At 48.6% G+C, this 16762-nt stretch overlaps 1 protein-coding gene across 1 annotated transcript; it reads left to right on the forward strand.

The window, feature by feature from the left end:
* The first annotated feature begins 2903 nt into the window (after positions 1 to 2903).
* Positions 2904 to 16000, forward strand: LOC309523423 (uncharacterized protein). Its single transcript, XM_082207245.1, has 4 exons — positions 2904 to 3045; positions 4951 to 6148; positions 9018 to 9273; positions 11880 to 16000. Exons 2-4 carry the CDS (start codon positions 5351 to 5353, stop codon positions 12560 to 12562), a joined length of 1737 nt encoding a protein of 578 aa, XP_082063371.1. The 5' UTR covers positions 2904 to 3045; positions 4951 to 5350; the 3' UTR covers positions 12563 to 16000.
* Positions 16001 to 16762: the final 762 nt, after the last annotated feature.

The raw sequence follows: 16762 nt of genomic DNA on the forward strand, positions 1-16762 counted from the left end.
TTGATAGGAAATCCATTGGATTCTTAAATGTCTCCCTTAGCTGACACCTGATGGGGGAAATAAACATTAACCCATTCAATTGCAGAATTTCTGAGTGCAGCAAAAGAAAGCAATTGAGAGGAGGAAAGCCGAGACACACACACAGAGGAATGGAATCACAGAGGGCAGATGATTCCTCCTTACTAGGGACTCCAGAGCCAGACATCTGAGGGCCAAAGGAGCAGCCCCAGGTCTCTGAATCTCCTCACTTATATGTACTCAAATGGATTAATAAAATCAAGTGATACCATCCTGCTCGGAGCTTTTCAATTTTGGCTGCATTACTTACAAAATGTAAGAAAAATGTGGAGGAGAAAAAGATGATTGCTGCTGTTGACAAAAGTAAAATGTTCCTTCTAGCCTCTTATCATGAACCCAAATGACACCTTGAAGTTACGTATTGCAGCTGGGATATGTTCAGGAACATGACGCACACCTCAGCTCCTGCTCCCTTCTTGGAACCTTTTGCCACATCCTAAGAGCTTGAAGAGTCGGGTTTTATGTCGTCTCCTCCTGGACCTTTTCTAGTGTCACAGAGTGATATTAATGGAGATGAGCAGGATCCACTTACTTCTGCAAGGTTCTTCTCACCTCCTAGAAGGGAAAAGAGGAAAAGAAGAAGGGGATTCACCGCCTACCACAGGCCGTATAATGAAGACCCATCGGACCCTGGAAGGGATGCCCTCTGATCCTCTTGAGTGAGTCTGCCTAGCAGACACCAAAATTTGGATAGGGATGGATGAATCTAACAATTTTAATTTCAGTTTTTATCTTTCTGATCTTGTGCAGTTCTCCAGATTAGTTTCTGGTTATTATTTTTTAAACATGGTGAAAATTCATGTGATCTTCTCCTCTGTTTTCCCAAGGTATCCATAGTACATTGGTCGGAAGAGAATTTATGCATTATCAGAAAGTTTTGCAGTGAAAACCCTGGAATATATATTCCTTTAAGAAAAAGAAAAAAGGTGTGGGTCGGGCAGGACAAGTAGTCACAGAATGGTAACGATTGTGGAAGGTGGGGGGAGTACAGAAAATCAGTGGGGCAGGAATGAAATGCAGTAGCCTGGTGAACAGGGATCATTTCATGCTGCAACATTTTGTTACAGGTGCCCATAATAACTGAAGCCTGTTCAGAAAGCAGATTGTGTGGGGTGGGACATAAACAACTGATTTGCTCAGAAGTAGCTGCTCTTCGTTTCAAAACTTTTAAGAACTGGGGACAGATATACACAGTGTGTAAACTGAACAGTTGTATACAATGTTCGTCCTACTAAGAACATATTAAAATCAATAGGTTCATTAAAATGGGTCTACTCTCCCTATAACTTATTTTCTTATTAAAACATAACCATAGGGGAAAAATAATTTGTTTTTTACATAAAACTAATAAATGACAAAAGAATTAATGGCTAATTGCCTGAGACGGAAAGAGGGCATTAGAGTCCTGTTATGAATAACATAATTTTTAGACAGTACTTTGCAGCAGTCTCCAAGTGCATTATCCAATTGATGGGTTTTCCCACCAATAAGTGTGGGTAGGCAGGAAATAAAGACAGTCTTACTGTCTTAAATTCTAAAAATACTTCCTCCCTTCGTCCTCCAGGCAGGAGATCATAGAATCATAGAGTTAGAAGAGACCACAAGGGCCATCGAGTCCAACCCCCTGCCAAGCAGGAAACACCATCAGAGCACTCCTGACATATGGTTGTCAAACCTCTGCTTAAAGACCTCCAAAGTAGGAGACTCCACCACACTCCTTGGCAGCAAATTCCACTGTCGAACAGCTCTTACTGTCAGGAAGTTCTTCCTAATGTTTAGGTGGAATCTTCTTTCTTGTAGTTTGGATCCATTGCTCCGTGTCCGCTTCTCTGGAGCAGCAGAAAACAACCTTTCTCCCTCCTTTATGTGACATCCTTTTATATATTTGAACATGGCTATCATATCACCCCTTAACCTCCTCTTCCCAATTCTATGCAATTAACCAATGCAGGGTGTTCTCTCACAACCTGTGTTTCCTTGATTGAAAGCATCCCAAACAGCAGATCCTCTGCCCTTATTTGCATTTTATAATCAATAACTAGATTTCTATCCATGACAACAGTGTTTCCAAAGCCTCTGAGCAATGAGGCTTATTTCTTTCAAAGGTGCGCTGCAGTGGACATGCAGAACACGATCTCAAGCGATTTCAGGGTTCCACCATGTCAAAATGAAATAAAGCTATCCTTGTTTTGATTTATTGCACACTTTTCACCTTAAGGTCTCAGGGCAGGTCACAATCTTTTTTTTTAAAAAAAAAAAAAAGAAATGGACAGGGGGAGAATTACAACCACAGGACTGGGGTAGGTTCTAAATATCATTACAGTATCATTATTATTATTCCCTGACTTTTTCCCTGATGAGACTCAAGGTGGCTCATAGATAAAACAGAAACAGCTAAAAACGTATCTGAAGAAGTGTGCATGCACACGAAAGCTCATACCAAGAACTAACTTAGTTGGTCTTCAAGGTGCTACTGGAAGGAATTTTATTTTTTTTTTAGCTAAAAACGTGGGGGGGGGGGACAACCCTAAAAAGCAATTAAACATTGCAAATAATCTGTTAAAACATACAGATAAGTACCATTAAAAACATCACAGCACCAGCCCTTTCCTTAAAAACAGTCAGTTCCCAAAAGCCTGTTGGGACAATAAAGCCCCAACTTTGAAGGGGAACAAGCTCCTTTATATAAATAAATAAGGCTCTGACTATGCACAACAAAGCCTTTGGCCCTTGAGAAATCCACTCACTCGCCCTTTTTTCCTTCGCTTCCCGTCTGAAGGGTTAAAACGAGCGGCGCCCCCTGCGCCTAGACAAACCCGGAAGTGCGAGGTCGGGCGAGTTTCCTCTTCCTGTGCTTTCCTCTTGGCTTGGGTGGGAAGCAGCAGCAGCAGCAGCCTCTCGGGCTGCATCTAAAACTCGGGCGCCTGGGGGGCTGCGGGAGGATCCGGAGTCTGCAGCCGGCGAGAGGTGTGTCGAGATGATCTGCGGGGCGGGGTGGGGGAGGGCGGAAAGAGGGGGGGATGAGCAGGGGTGGAGGGGGAGAGCGAGGGATGGAGGAGACAGGGGGAGGGGGCAAGCATGTAGCCCCCCCCTAAAGAGACAGCTCCCCACCCCCCCAAAAAAACCCTTTCACCCAGATCAGGTGGGGCAGGAGGGGCTCTGTGCTGCTTCTCCACCCAATTCAAGAGCAGAGCCAGGAGGGGATGGATGGGGGGGGGTGTAGTGCAGACTCTGCAAGGACGGGGGGCGGGGGAAACAGAGAGAGAATGACATAATCCTGGGAACAAAGGAAGGGCACCGGCGCTGCCCAATTTTTAAACTGGGTTTTCGCTTGCATTTTCTTTGCCCTCCTCGTCCCTCTTTCCTTTCTTCGCATCGCCTGTCAATTGCATAGAAAGCGTTAGAGATGCCACATAAACAACTACTGTACGAGATTATGTTCAGCGAATGGGGGCTAAGAGCCGTGCAGCTGCAGGCAGGGTTTGTGTGGCTCTAAGAGAGCTGTCCAGCACTCCTGTCAAACCGCTGCAGCCCCCTACCCCAACCCCTGCTTGCATGTATCAAAATATTGAAAGGAGGTTGGGGCCCTCAGCCAGAGAATAAGCAGGAAGATTCACCAACACCTGGCAGCTCTTTGCTAGGTTTTTTTGCAGAAAGTTGGTCTGCAGATCTCGCTCCCTCCCACCTCAGACTTCTGTCTCTCCAATCACACCCCTTGACACTTCCTTCAGTCCCCATATGTTATCCAAGGAGCACAGCTGAGTGGTGGGACATCTGCTCTGCCTCCAGAAGGCCCCAGGTTCAGTCCCTGGGAACTAAGAATATACAAACATAAGGAAGGCTCTGTTGAATCAGGCCAGTAGTGGCCCTTCTAGTCCAGCATCCTAGTCTCACCGTGGCTGGCCTGTGGGGAAACCTGCGAGGAACAGGACATGAACACAGGAGCACCTCCCCACACACCTTCCTGTGGTTTCCAGCAACTCGTATTCAGATGCATTTTTGCCTCTGACTGGAGCAAAACCATCTGGGGGGGGGAGACCCCCGCCTGAAACCCTGGAGACCTGCTTCTGTGTAACGCAACTTCCTGCGTTCCCCCATAATCCAGTGTGTTGGCCCTTGCCCTCCATGCACGCCACCTGCTTCCTGCCACAGTCCTCTTGTGTTCATTCACACAATCTTTGAGCACACCTTTTTCCTGTCGCCTCTCATTCCACTTCTTTGCGGGCGGCCTCTGTGTCTGACTCCCAGCTGTGCAGAAAGTGTGTTTCATGGGATGTGAAGATGAAGATAGTCCCGTACCCCCCTTAGTTAAAAATGTGGAACATTTCTCTGGACTTGGCAGAGCTGGGCGCTGGCAACTGGAATCCTTGGGCGGTTTGCAGGAGCCATGCTGCCTGGTCTAACCCCCCCCCCCCCGGCCGCCGCCTTAAATTTTCCCCCTTGGTGCAATACTCCTGAACTTTGGAGCAAATAACTCTATTGCTGTTGTAGCTGGACTGGCCTTCAGGTCTGTCTCCAATCCCTGATCAAAGTGTTGGGTGCGACTTCTAAACAGCTTAGGACGAGGATTCCTGGAGGATGGGATCCTGCCACCTGCCCATGCCTATTGACTTGAGCCCAAACAGGAGAAGGTTCACTCAGCATCAGAGACGCAGTTGCACAGAACACGGGAACAAGCATCTCTTTCAAATTACAGAGTTACTCAGTTACTCCCTACATAGCGGAATGGCACCATCCGTGAGTCTGCCTCTTATGTTTCTGGCCGAGTCACTGCTCTGGGCTTGCAGTCAGGCCTTCTGTGAGGATTCATACTGGAGAAAGCAGTCTTCCTACAGTAAGAGTAAAGAATCTTTATTCCCCTCCCTCCTGCAGGTGCAAAGCACAAGAAGACATTTCCAGCTCCTGTATCTTGCCCTGAAGGCTCTGCTTGGATTGGGCCATTCGCCTTGCGACCCCAACAGAACAGCATTATCCCCCTGCCAGATGATTTCCCATCTCTGCTGTGGACTTAAGCTTCCATTTGGTGGCTAGTTTTACCAGAATACCTGCTCCGAGGAATTGGGGGTGGGCAGGCAACCCCACCCACCCCCAACTGGAGCCTGCCGACAAGCCCCCTTCTCCCTGCAAGTCTGTCTGCTCCCCTCCTTTACCTCTGCTTTTGCCTTTGGGGAGAGGGAAGAGGGTATCAATTGGGTGGCCAGATTGGGCCCACGGGCCTCGCCTTGCCGACCTCCGACGCGAGACAGGAATTTCCCTTGTGGGTTGACACAATATGGCTACGGGGAGAGGGGAAACGGCTGCCCTCCACCTGCAGTTCCAGGGTGCTCCAGAACCAGGAATGCAGCCAGCGATGAAAATGGAGGCGCAAGACCCATCTGGTCACGAACTAGGGGGAGGGGCAGCTTCCCGCTTCCTTCCGGTTGGCTCCATGCAGGAGTTTTTGGCCGGGGAAGCTCCTCAGCAGGTGAAGCAGGAGCCGGACGAGGGTCTGCAGCAGCACTGGGAGGCCCAGAGGCAGGAGTTCCCCAAGGCAGTGCCCTATCCCCAGCCAGGGTGGCGGAACCCACCACTGCACAAGCCCTTGCAGTGGGACACCAATTCATTCCAGACCTCCTATGAGGCAGCTGCCAACCCGAGCCAGTGGCCCCCCGGAGGGTGGGTAGCCCAGAGCCTGCCGGGCCTCAGCCGGGAAACCCAGCCAGTCTACGGTGGCTCAGGGCACCGAGAGCGAAGGGGCTACGGGAGCGTGAAGGAAGAAACCCCTGGTGATGACACGGTCAGCATGGAGGTACGGCGCCAGCGCTTCCGACGCCATCGCTACCAGGAGGCCGAGGGGCCCCGGGAAGTCTGCCGGCAGCTGCAGGAGCTGTGCCACCAGTGGCTGAGGCCCGAGAGGCACAGCAAGGAGCAGATCCTGGAGGCCGTGGTCGTGGAGCAGTTCCTGACAGTCCTGCCCCAGGAAATCCAGAACTGGGTCCGGGAGCACAGCCCAGAAACCTGCGCCCAAGCAGTCGCCTTGTCAGAAGACTTCCTCATGAGGCAGCGAGAAGCCCAGAGAAAAGAGCAGCAGGTAATTATTTTTTTTAAAAGGTTCTCTAATAAAATGGGGGCGGGGAAAGAAGAGACAGCTTATTTCCCACACCCCATTATGTGAAAACAAAATGCTAGACCAGAAGGAAATCCTGGAGGAATGCACAGACTGTACACTCGTTGAAGATTACATAGGAATAGTGTATGTGCAGTTTCTGTACACTGGTTGTACACTCACTGAACGTAATGTGTGAATAGCCCTAACAGACTGCAAACTTTGTGTGTGTTTGTACGGTTGTGAAATAATGTAAGAAACAGGACCAGCTTTAATGAAAGCATTTAGGAAAACCATTAAGTGTGTGTGTGTATACTGCTGATGACAGCTGAGGAGCCTCCATGCTCGGACGAAGTGTACCTTTGAACTGGGGGGATGGAGAACAGTGGTGGGTTCTTGCATCAGAGGCTTCATCAGAGGTTTCCAAAAGTTTGTTTGCCCCTTTTGGGAACAGGAATCCAAACTAGACGGACCTTTTGTCCAATCCAACAGGGCTGAATGCCTTAGAACAAGAAGAACGTATGTTTAAAGAAGATTGGAAAATGTTTATTGAATATATAGGGAGAAATTGTGTACATTTGAAAACATTGGCAGCATTAAGATAAATTCAACAGTGTAAATAAGTTTTGACGGATGTGATATTGGAATACTGAATGGTTTAGTTCATGTAAAATACGCAGCAATTTACAGTATGCGAAATGAACCATGGAAAGAGAAGAAGGGAAGTCATTGATATTTTAGGTAAAGGTAAAGGGAGCCCTTTGATGATGGGGTGAGCTCCTGTTGCTCGGTCCCTGCTCCTGCCAACCTAGCAGTTTGAAAGCACATCAAAGTGCAAGTAGATAAATAGGTACTGCTCTGGCGGGAAGGAAAACGGCATTTCCGTGCACTGCTCTGGTTCGCCAGAAGCAGCTTAGAATCATAGAATCATAGAATCATAGAGTTGGAAGAGACCACAAGGGCCATCGAGTCCAACCCCCTGCCAAGCAGGAAACACCATCAGAGCACTCCTGACATATGGTTGTCAAGCCTCTGCTTAAAGACCTCCAAAGTAGGAGACTCCACCACACTCCTTGGCAGCAAATTCCACTGTCGAACAGCTCTTACTGTCAGGAAGTTCTTCCTAATGTTTAGGTGGAATCTTCTTTCTTGTAGTTTGGATCCATTGCTCCGTGTCCGCTTCTCTGGAGCAGCAGAAAACAACCTTTCTCCCTCCTCTATGTGACATCCTTTTATATATTTGAACATGGCTATCATATCACCCCTTAACCTCCTCTTCTCCAGGCTAAACATGCCCAGCTCCCTTAGCCGTTCCTCATAAGGCATCGTTTCCAGGCCTTTGACCAGTTTGGTTGCCCTCCTCTGGACACGTTCCAGTTTGTCAGTGTCCTTCTTGAACTGTGGTGCCCAGAACTGGACACAGTACTCCAGGTGAGGTCTGACCAGAGCAGAATACAGTGGCACTATTACTTCCCTTGATCTAGATGCTATACTCCTATTGATGCAGCCCAGAATTGCATTGGCTTTTTTAGCTGCCGCGTCACACTGTTGGCTCATGTCAAGTTTGTGGTCAACCAAGACTCCTAGATCCTTTTCACATGTACTGCTCTCAAGCCAGGTGTCCCCCATCTTGTATTTGTGCCTCTCATTTTTTTTGCCCAAGTGCAATACTTTACATTTCTCCCTGTTAAAATTCATCTTGTTTGTTTTGGCCCAGTTCTCTAATTTGTCAAGGTCGTTTTGAAGTGTGATCCTGTCCTCTGGGGTGTTAGCCACCCGTCCCAGTTTGGTGTCATCTGCAAATTTGATCAGGATGCCCTTGAGTCCATCATCCAAGTCGTTGATAAAGATGTTGAATAAGACCGGGCCCAAGACAGAACCCTGTGGCACCCCACTAGTCACTCTTCTCCAGGATGAAGAGGAACCATTGATGAGCACCCTTTGGGTTCGGTCAGTCAGCCAGTTACAAATCCACTGAGTGGTAGCATAGTCAAGACCACATTTTACCAGCTTCTTTGAAGTGTGATCCTGTTCTCTGGATCATGCAGCTTAGTCATGCTGGGCACATGACCCGGAAGCTGTCTGCGGACAAACGCCGGCTCCCTCGGCCAGTAAAGCGAGATGAGCGCCGCAACCCCAGAGTCGGTCACGACTGGACCTAATGGTCAGGGGTCCGTTTACCTTTACCTTAAAGGATACCTATTTATCTACTTGCACTTTGACATGTTTTCGAACTGCTAGGTTGGCAGGAGCAGTGTAATGGGAGCTCACCCCATTGCAGGGATTCAAACCGCCGACCTTCTGATCGGCAAGTCCTAGGCTCTGTGGTTTAACCCACAGCGCCACCCGTGTCCCATTGATATTTTAAGGTTGTTTAAATGAATATTCTAACATATAAAACAGAAATATTTAATAAAAATTCTATACAGTCGTACCTTGGTTCTCAAACGCCTTGGTACTCGTACGTTTTGGCTCCTGAACACCGCAAACCTGGAAGTAAGTGTTCCGGTTTGCGAACATTTTTTGGAAGCTGAATGTCCAACGTGGCTTCCACTTGATTGCAGGAAGCTCCTGCAGCCAATCAGAAACCGCACCTTGGTTTTCGAACGGTTTCAGGAGTCGTACAGACTCCCGGAACGGATTAAGTTCAAGAACCAAGGTACGACTGTATATATAAAAAAGAAAAACCCATCACTAAAATACAATTTGACATTGGTAGGATTAAAACTATAAACATGTAGGTAATGTTGGCCTGGTCTGGTTTGAATGGAGAGTCGTTTTGCGGCACAGAGTTTCTTCCAAGCAGCATCGCCAGTCCCTCCCTGGCCTGATCTTTCCTCTTTGCTCTTTCCAGGCTCTGTGGACGTTTGATGAGGTGGTGGTGAACACCCCCATGCCGCAGCAATACCCCTCTGTGGCGCAACAGGTACACTACCCCACAGTGGCGCTGCCAATGCAGTACCCTCCCCTGGCCCAGCCGGTGGCGTTTCCTGCCATCGGACCACAGGCTCTGAATCCTGTTGTGCCAGAGAGAGCACCGCCCAATGCCGGGAGAACGCTGATCTGCCGGGAACCTGTGCCTGAGGGAGGCAGGAGTCTCAGGCCGTATGGTAAGGATTCTTTGAGGCAGCTACACCGGAGTTAATTTTGAACACTTTGTGGGAGCCCAGTCTAAGGTGTCTCTGGTCCTTCAAGGTCTATGGCATGAATCAGACCTCTGTCTCTGGAGAAGGGGGGAGTCTACAGATTGTTGGATCTGTTTTGAGCATAAGAAGATCTCTGCTGGATCAAGTCCAGCCTCCTCTTCTCACAGTGGCCAACCAGATGCCTGCAGGAAACCTTCCAGGTGGGACCTGTACACAACAGCACTCTGCTTCCTGGGGTTTCCAGCATTCAGATGCATGCTGCTTCCGATTGTGAGGGCTAGTAGCCTTGCCCTCCTTGATTGGGTATTGTGGCGTTCACACAGGGTCCCCGGACGTTTGACGGTCTATTGATCCCTGTGCCGCCACTGTGCTCGCTTCCCCGCTGTCACCAATCCGTTACTCTCGGGTAAAACACTGAGTCCAGACAGTTGTTAAAATCGAACCAAATAAACAAGTTTATTTTATAAACATTAACAAGTTTATGGTTTCTCAGATAAAATTCCTGTCAGTATCTTAACTTTAGTTTCTTTACTGGCCTATACCTTCCTAATACCATCTGACTCAACTGTTTGACTGACTCCTCTTAACAAATTCTCTCACTCTCTCACATCAGACTAGCCCAACCCACAGACTTATCCTCTCTGTCTCTTCTAACTCCAGACTGTCTTCTCAACCACCCTAACTCGAACTCCAACTCCTCCCCTTGGGTTCCCATTGGTTAGTCATTTTACAATTAGTTAACCCTTTCCTTATGAACCCAGTATGATGTCACACACCTACGAAGGCAAACGCCACATGTATAATCCTCCTTTAAAGACATTTAAGTTGGGGGCCTTCACTGCCTCCTGGAGGACCAAGTTCCCTAGTTCTACTTTGCCCTACATGAAGTACTTGAGTCCCCCAACATTCAGTTTCATTGGATATTCATGATATAAGAGAGGGAGAAAAGCTTTTCTCTTATCAACTTTGTCAGCAAACTTGTGTCCTGTCACCTCTTGTCTTTTCTCTAAACTGAAAGGTCCCAGACGCTGCAAACTTTGGTCATGAGCAGCATAAACCTGGAGCTCCTCTCTCACTTGGCATAACTATACAACTGTCTATATAGGGCATAGGCAACCTTCGGCCTGCCATATGTTTTGGCCTACAACTCCCATGATCCCTAGCTAACAGGACCAGTGGTCAGGGATGATGGGAATTGTAGTCCAAAACATCTGGAGGGTCGAAGGCTGCCTATGCCTGGTCTATATGCTATTTGCTGTAATTCCAATTCAAGCTTTTGAAGCTTGATATGTCTATTTTTTGGACCCACCTTATTTCTTTCAGTTGTTTTAAACTGTTTTGATATTGTGTCTTATTTGCCCTGGGACCTTAGAGCGAAGGGACTAAAACAACAACAGTGATAATACTATGTGGCCTCGAGTTTTGGGGCTGGGAGAGGGGACTGGTGGAATCCTGCTTTTGTGTCAGTTCAGGTGAGCAAAACAAAAATTCCATGTTGCTCAAGTTAACAGCCGGCAGTCAGTATCCAGAGAAGTGTCGCACACTACAAGGGAAAAGGGAACCAAAGGAGGACAGGAGGTGAAGCCAAGAGAAGCAGGCTCTGGCTGAGGAACTCCTCCTGAATTTGCCGTCAAAATCTCTGAATGGATGAGGACCTGGGATACAGAGAGCTTTTATATTGCAGCTCCCAGTTAGAAGGCCAGATTAGGAACCCATCCAGAGATTCCTGCAAAGAAAGGCAGGTATGGTGCTTCTGAGGCCTACACTTCTTTGTCTCAGCTGTTTGGGCCTATTTTGCATTGTTGTTAAGAGAACGGTGCCTTCGTGGGGCGGGGAGCCAGAGGCGTAGTGGCTTAGGTGTTGTACATCTGAAGGAGCGTCTCCACCCTCATTGCTCAGCCTGGACACTGAGGTCCAGCTCCGAGAGCCTTCTGCCGGTTCCCTCACTGCAAGAAGTGAAGCTACACAGGGGTGTCCAAACTTTTGTCAAAGAGGGCCAGATTTGATAAAGTGAATACACGTGAGGGCCAACCAAAGTTGTTGACAAATTGTTGACAGTGGGGGCCAGATTAAACAGGGGCCAGATTAAACTGACCAGTGGGCCAGATTAAGCCCCCAAAGCAGACTTTGGACATGCCTTCTCAGTAGTGACGCCCACCCTGTGGAACTTTTTAATGTTTGATCTTTTATCATGTTTTTAATGTTCTATTATTATTATTATTATTATTATTATTATTATTATTATTATTATTATTATTATTATCATACCGCTTGTTACGTTCGGTTCAGGTTACGTCTTTTCAGTTTGCGTCCCGTGGCGACCTGGAAGTACCGGAAAGGGTTACTTCCGGGTTTCGCCACTCACGCATACTCTCAAAATGACACGACGCGCATGCGCAGATACGGCGAATCGCGACACACGCAGATGCGGGTTGCGTTCTGCTCATGTTGTGAACGGGGCTCCGGAACGGATCCATTTCGCAACTAGAGGTACCACTGTATTATTATTAAACACGTGTCCCAAACAGGGAATCTACTTTATGTTTTTGTGTGTGTCCCAACCTATGCAGGCCCCATTCAAGAATTCCGGAGGCCCCTCACAAACGCAGAGCGCATGCGGAACCGGCGGATGCGGAACCGGAAGCAGCGCCTTGAGACCAGCATGCAGCTGGTGGAGTCGGCTTCGAGGGCCCCTTCCATGCTTTTGGACGCCATGCGTGGCTTGCACCGCCAGGACCTGAAGGCCTTTGACAGGGCCAGGCAAGAGGAGAGGCAGCACAGGAAGCAGGAGAGGCGCCAGGACAGGGCCACGGCCCAACTGATGGTCAACGCTATTGAGCGCTCTCACAACAACCTGGGCGAGTTCCTGGGGAGGCAAACGGCCACCATGGCAGCCATCGCGGCAGTCTTCGCCGGCCAGAGGTCTCCGTCGCAAGGAGCATCCCTTGGCTACAGCTCGTACCAGGGGAACAGTAACCCACCTTGGGGCCCGCCGGAAGCTGGGACCCCTCTACCGCCCGGTCATGTGCCCGGCATGCCTTCAGAGCCCGTGGCAGGCCCAGCCATTCCGTGCCCGGTGCCTCCTCTGGCCACCCCAGGCGGTATTTGCAACCCCATCCCAGAACCCCCTCCTACGGACGGACCACGAGAGGATGCCGTTCCAGACTCACCCATGCCATCCACTTCTGACACCGCGTCGCGTACGCTAGACACGCGGCTGAGCAGAGGGACGAAAAGGAAGATGTGGGAATGACAAGGGGCACCCTTCCCCTCTTGTAGTTTTCATTTGGATTTCGATGGGATTTTCTTAATAGGCAGGGCTGCCAGAACCCTGCTCTTTTCCCATCCACCTCCCACTTACCCTGGTTTTAACAGGACAGCCCGTCTATCTATGCAAAAAAAAAGGAGAAAAAAAAAAGGCAAAAAGCTGCATGGTCAGGTTGCATACTGGTAGCCAGTGAGAGCTGTAGGGTTCAGAGCCTGTGCTGTTCCAAGAGATAAAAGAGGTGAGTTTTGATCCAGGAGACCTGGGTGAGTGGACCAGTGGACCCACTGAGGCAAGTCAAATCTGCCTTTCTGTAAAATGGGAATAACCAGTCTACCTCGCAAAAGTGGTTGCGGAGGGGTGCTTTGCAAATGCAAGAGCCCCATAAACACATGCAGTGTTGACTTGGTTGTACTTAGCAAATCAATCTCTATTGCTTAGAGATTTTTTTAAAATTGTAAGCGGTGGAGAAATTCTATTAAATATTAAAATAATAATTTAAAGGAGGGACAAGGGCAAGAGCTGTTCCAGTGAAGCAGTGTCTTGTGCCAAACCCTTCAAAGTGGCCCAGTCGATACGGCAATTTCTTAACAGCGTTTTATTTATTATATGATATTTATTATAAAATGTTTTTAATACCCCTATGATAGCTGTCCGTAGTGGCTAATCAAGCCACAAAGTTACAACAGTATTTATTATGAAATGATGTACCCATAATTCAAAAAGAGAGTATTTTAAACCAGAAGCCAACAAAAGATTTTAAAAAGAGAGCGGTGCAGCAGAGAAGAACATTGTACAATATCTATTGGGCTTGTCATCGGTGCTATCCCATGAGGAAAGTCAGCATTATACCCATTTTACAGATGGGAAAAACTGAGGCTCAGCATAAGTAGTGAGGTATTTTTTGTTGTTCCAAGCTCTAATACTTTAATTCTCGTGAAAAGCGACACGCTGGGTGGAGCCGCTACACCAGCTTCCCTGCAAGGTGGGTTGTTGCTGCTTACTGGGAGACGGTGGAGAGAAAGAAGGCAAAGAAGTTGATGTGCTGCAAATGTACCAGTGGAGCCCATTGGGTGCTTCTGCTGGTGCTTTTGCACCACATTGACCTCTCCACCTCACTTTTAACTGATCCTCCTGCTTGAGCTGCAGCCATTAGCTCAGGGCTGGGGGAACTTTTGGACCTCCCCCCAGATGTGGCTAGATTAGAGCTCCTCCATTGTCTTCTGAGACGGACGGATGCCAATCAACAACAGCACCCAGGCCAGTTTCCCCTCCTCTTTTTTTGCAATTCTAGATTCAAGCGCAGCTCGGTTTTTCCTAAGCCAGGCTGGCTTCCTCACCGAAATGTACCGAAGATGTCAAAACCAGCCTTTCCTTCACCAGGAGCAGCAACGTCTTTTTTGAGACAATCTGTCTTTTAAGAACCCCGGAGGTTTCCCCCCCTCCCTAAGACTGGCACTCGAGACTTGGCATTTTGGAGCCCTCCTGGACCACGCCGTTCAGTTTTGATGGATTTTTAAAAAATAAGTACTGTTTTTAAATGAACTCTGTTAACCTGTCCAGCTTGCAAAACGTGTATTTATTTGTAAATGTATTCTGAGCTTTTTAAGTGGGAAGGAATAAAGGAATGGTGCGGTGGAGAGTTGGGGCAAGCTTTGAGGGTGGGATCGCCGGGGTTGGGTTTGGCAAAAGATTAAGAGCGGGAGTAGGAAACCCGAAGGCCTCTGGATGTTGCTGGACTCCAGATCCCATCATCTTTGAGCATAGGTTGTGCTGCCTGGGGCTGATGGGAACTGGAGTCCAGCAACACCTGGAGGGCAGTGGGATCCCCATCTCCAAAGCTGTTTTCCATTTACGCTAAAAGCCACAAATCAAAATGCAGAGAGGGGGAAATCAGACAGTGAAAACAGTCCACAGGCATGAGTTCTCTCCATGTCAGAACACCCATGTGCTGGTGGGTGAAAACAAAAATTATACATCAAGTCTGGACCTCCTGACGATGTTGGACTCCAGCTCCCATCATCCCTGAGCAATTGGAACGCTGCCTGGGGCTGATGGGAGTTGGAGTCCAGAAGCACCTGGACTCCAGCCCTGTTACGCATCCTAATGACACTCTCTGTCTACCTTTGAAACTTAGCAGGAGGTAACGCCAAATGAGGTTGGATGAGAGACCAGTTATCAGCCAGATCATTCCCAGCCATGCTGAACCCAGAAGGAGTCTATCATTTGGAGCAGAGGGGTTGCAGCTGGTCTTTGCTCCCCTTAAAGACTTCAAGAGCTGTGCCACTTCAGACTGCTCGTGTAACAATATGCTCCTCCATGCACGCACACGTGCACGCACACACACACACACGTCCCTGCATGTAGAAAAGTAGCTGGTGAGAAGGAAAGGCCTCCAGCCTAAATCCCTGCCCCCCAGTAAAGATGCTAGTTTTTCATGTTTACCATCCTCCTTCAACCTGATGCCCTCCTGATGATGCCCAGATCTCCAGGCTAGGGAAGATTTATTTATAACAATATTTGTATAGTGTAGTTCCGTAAAAAAAAGCCCTACAATAATTATCTTTATGCAATAAACAACCCCCCCCCCAAAAGAAATTTAAAAAGTATTGATTGCCAGCTAACAATTACTGAAAATGTATGGTGGAGATAGAGGAAATTGTGGCCTGAAGTTGCCACGGGCCCAATTCCCACTGATGGGTTGGGGCTGGCTGGGGCTGATGACATCTGGAGAAGGTCCACAGGTTCCCTGATCCTGCTGAAGATGTGTAGCCCAGACACAGGCTTTCCCTCCTCAGCAAGAACCCAGACTTTCCCCTCAAAAAGAGCAGCTGGTGAGGCCCAGCGGGGTAGGCCATGCCTTGTTGTGTGCAAATCTGCCAACTGCTAATGCCCAGAGCATTTTCCATAATCCCCTGCAGTGGTTCCCTGCCAGGCACTCAGGGTCTCCTTAGCTGTCTTCTCAGTTTGGAAGCCAGTTTGAGGACCAGCGTCCTGAGTGGGCAATTTGTTTTGCTCGTTCAGAGCAGGGGTGGGGAATCTTTGGCCCTCTTCCTGTTCCCCGGCTCCAGTTCCCATAAGCCCCAGCCAGCGTGGCCAATGGGCAGAGATCATAGTCCAATAAGGTCTGGAGTACCACAGCTCCCCCACCCCCAATTCAGGAGAAAGCAATTTCCAAAGGGGCTCTGTATCTATATTAGGATTTATCCAAAGCAACAGAGTTACTTCTGGGCTATTTGACTTCTCTCCCCACCCCCCATCCACTCCCCTCTTTGAAAAACAAAAGTGTCATTAACACAGCATTGTCAGCCTCCAAAGATGCCCAGGGTAATTTTAGCAGGCTTTCCAAAAGGGGGTTCTCAGATGAATTCCACCTCCCCTCCACGTCACAAGTTTTGAAACTATTCAATAAAGTTTGTAATTTTTCTGTGTGGTCTTGCTTTATCTTGTTCAGCCCTCTTCTCTCCCCACAAAAAAACCCAAAAAAACCCTTGACGGTGGCACTTTCAAAATAGCATCAATTCAAAACAGAACCTCATCCCCAGGAACTCCCTCACTAGGCAATTACCGTATTTTTCGCCCTATAGGACACACTTTCCCCCCCTCCAAAAATGAAGGGGAAATGTGTGTGCGTCCTATGGGGCGAATGCAGGCTTTCGCTGAAGCCTGGAGAGCGAGAGGGGTCTCATGGCGCTTCAACGCTCTCCAGGCTTCGCACAGCTCTCTGCAAGCCGTGGGAGCCCAGCGCTGCCTGTTCTGGGGGCTGGGAAATCCCACCCCGCCTTTATTTCCCCCCAAAAAAACTAGGTGCGCCCTATGGGCCGGTGCGCCCTGTGGGGCGAAAAATACGGTAATTGGGTCAGAGATGGGAAACCTTTCTCTGGGTGTGAGGGATGCATTCTTCCATGGGTGATCATTTGGGGCATGCAAGTTAATGCTGGGTGCTGCCAGAACCAGAAGGCCAGCCCTTTCTCTGCCAGCCCTTTCTCTCTCTGGCCTTCCCCTGCTCACTCACTCTCTCACACACAAACACATCCCCTTTTCTCATCATGATTGCCTTTCAATGTGAAAAAAGGACCTGCTTAATTTCCGCCTAGGAAATAAAAAAGCAGAAAAAGTGCATTGAAGGGTGTGTGGGTGTGTGAAATCAGGAGTCGTTGAGGACCCCCAGGGATTCCTGCCACCTGC

The sequence above is a fragment of the Podarcis vaucheri genome (genome assembly GCF_965113315.1).
Source record: "Podarcis vaucheri genome assembly, chromosome: 2".
Lineage (NCBI taxonomy): Eukaryota > Metazoa > Chordata > Lepidosauria > Squamata > Lacertidae > Podarcis > Podarcis vaucheri.

Coding starts and splice junctions, on each gene's coding strand:
- LOC309523423 (XM_082207245.1), top strand. CDS start 5,351: ATGGCTACGGGGAGAGGGGAAACGGCTGCCCTCCACCTGCAGTTCCAG. Junction 6,149..9,017: donor CCCAGAGAAAAGAGCAGCAG/GTAATTATTTTT, acceptor TGCTCTTTCCAG/GCTCTGTGGACGTTTGATGA. Junction 9,274..11,879: donor CAGGAGTCTCAGGCCGTATG/GTAAGGATTCTT, acceptor CAACCTATGCAG/GCCCCATTCAAGAATTCCGG.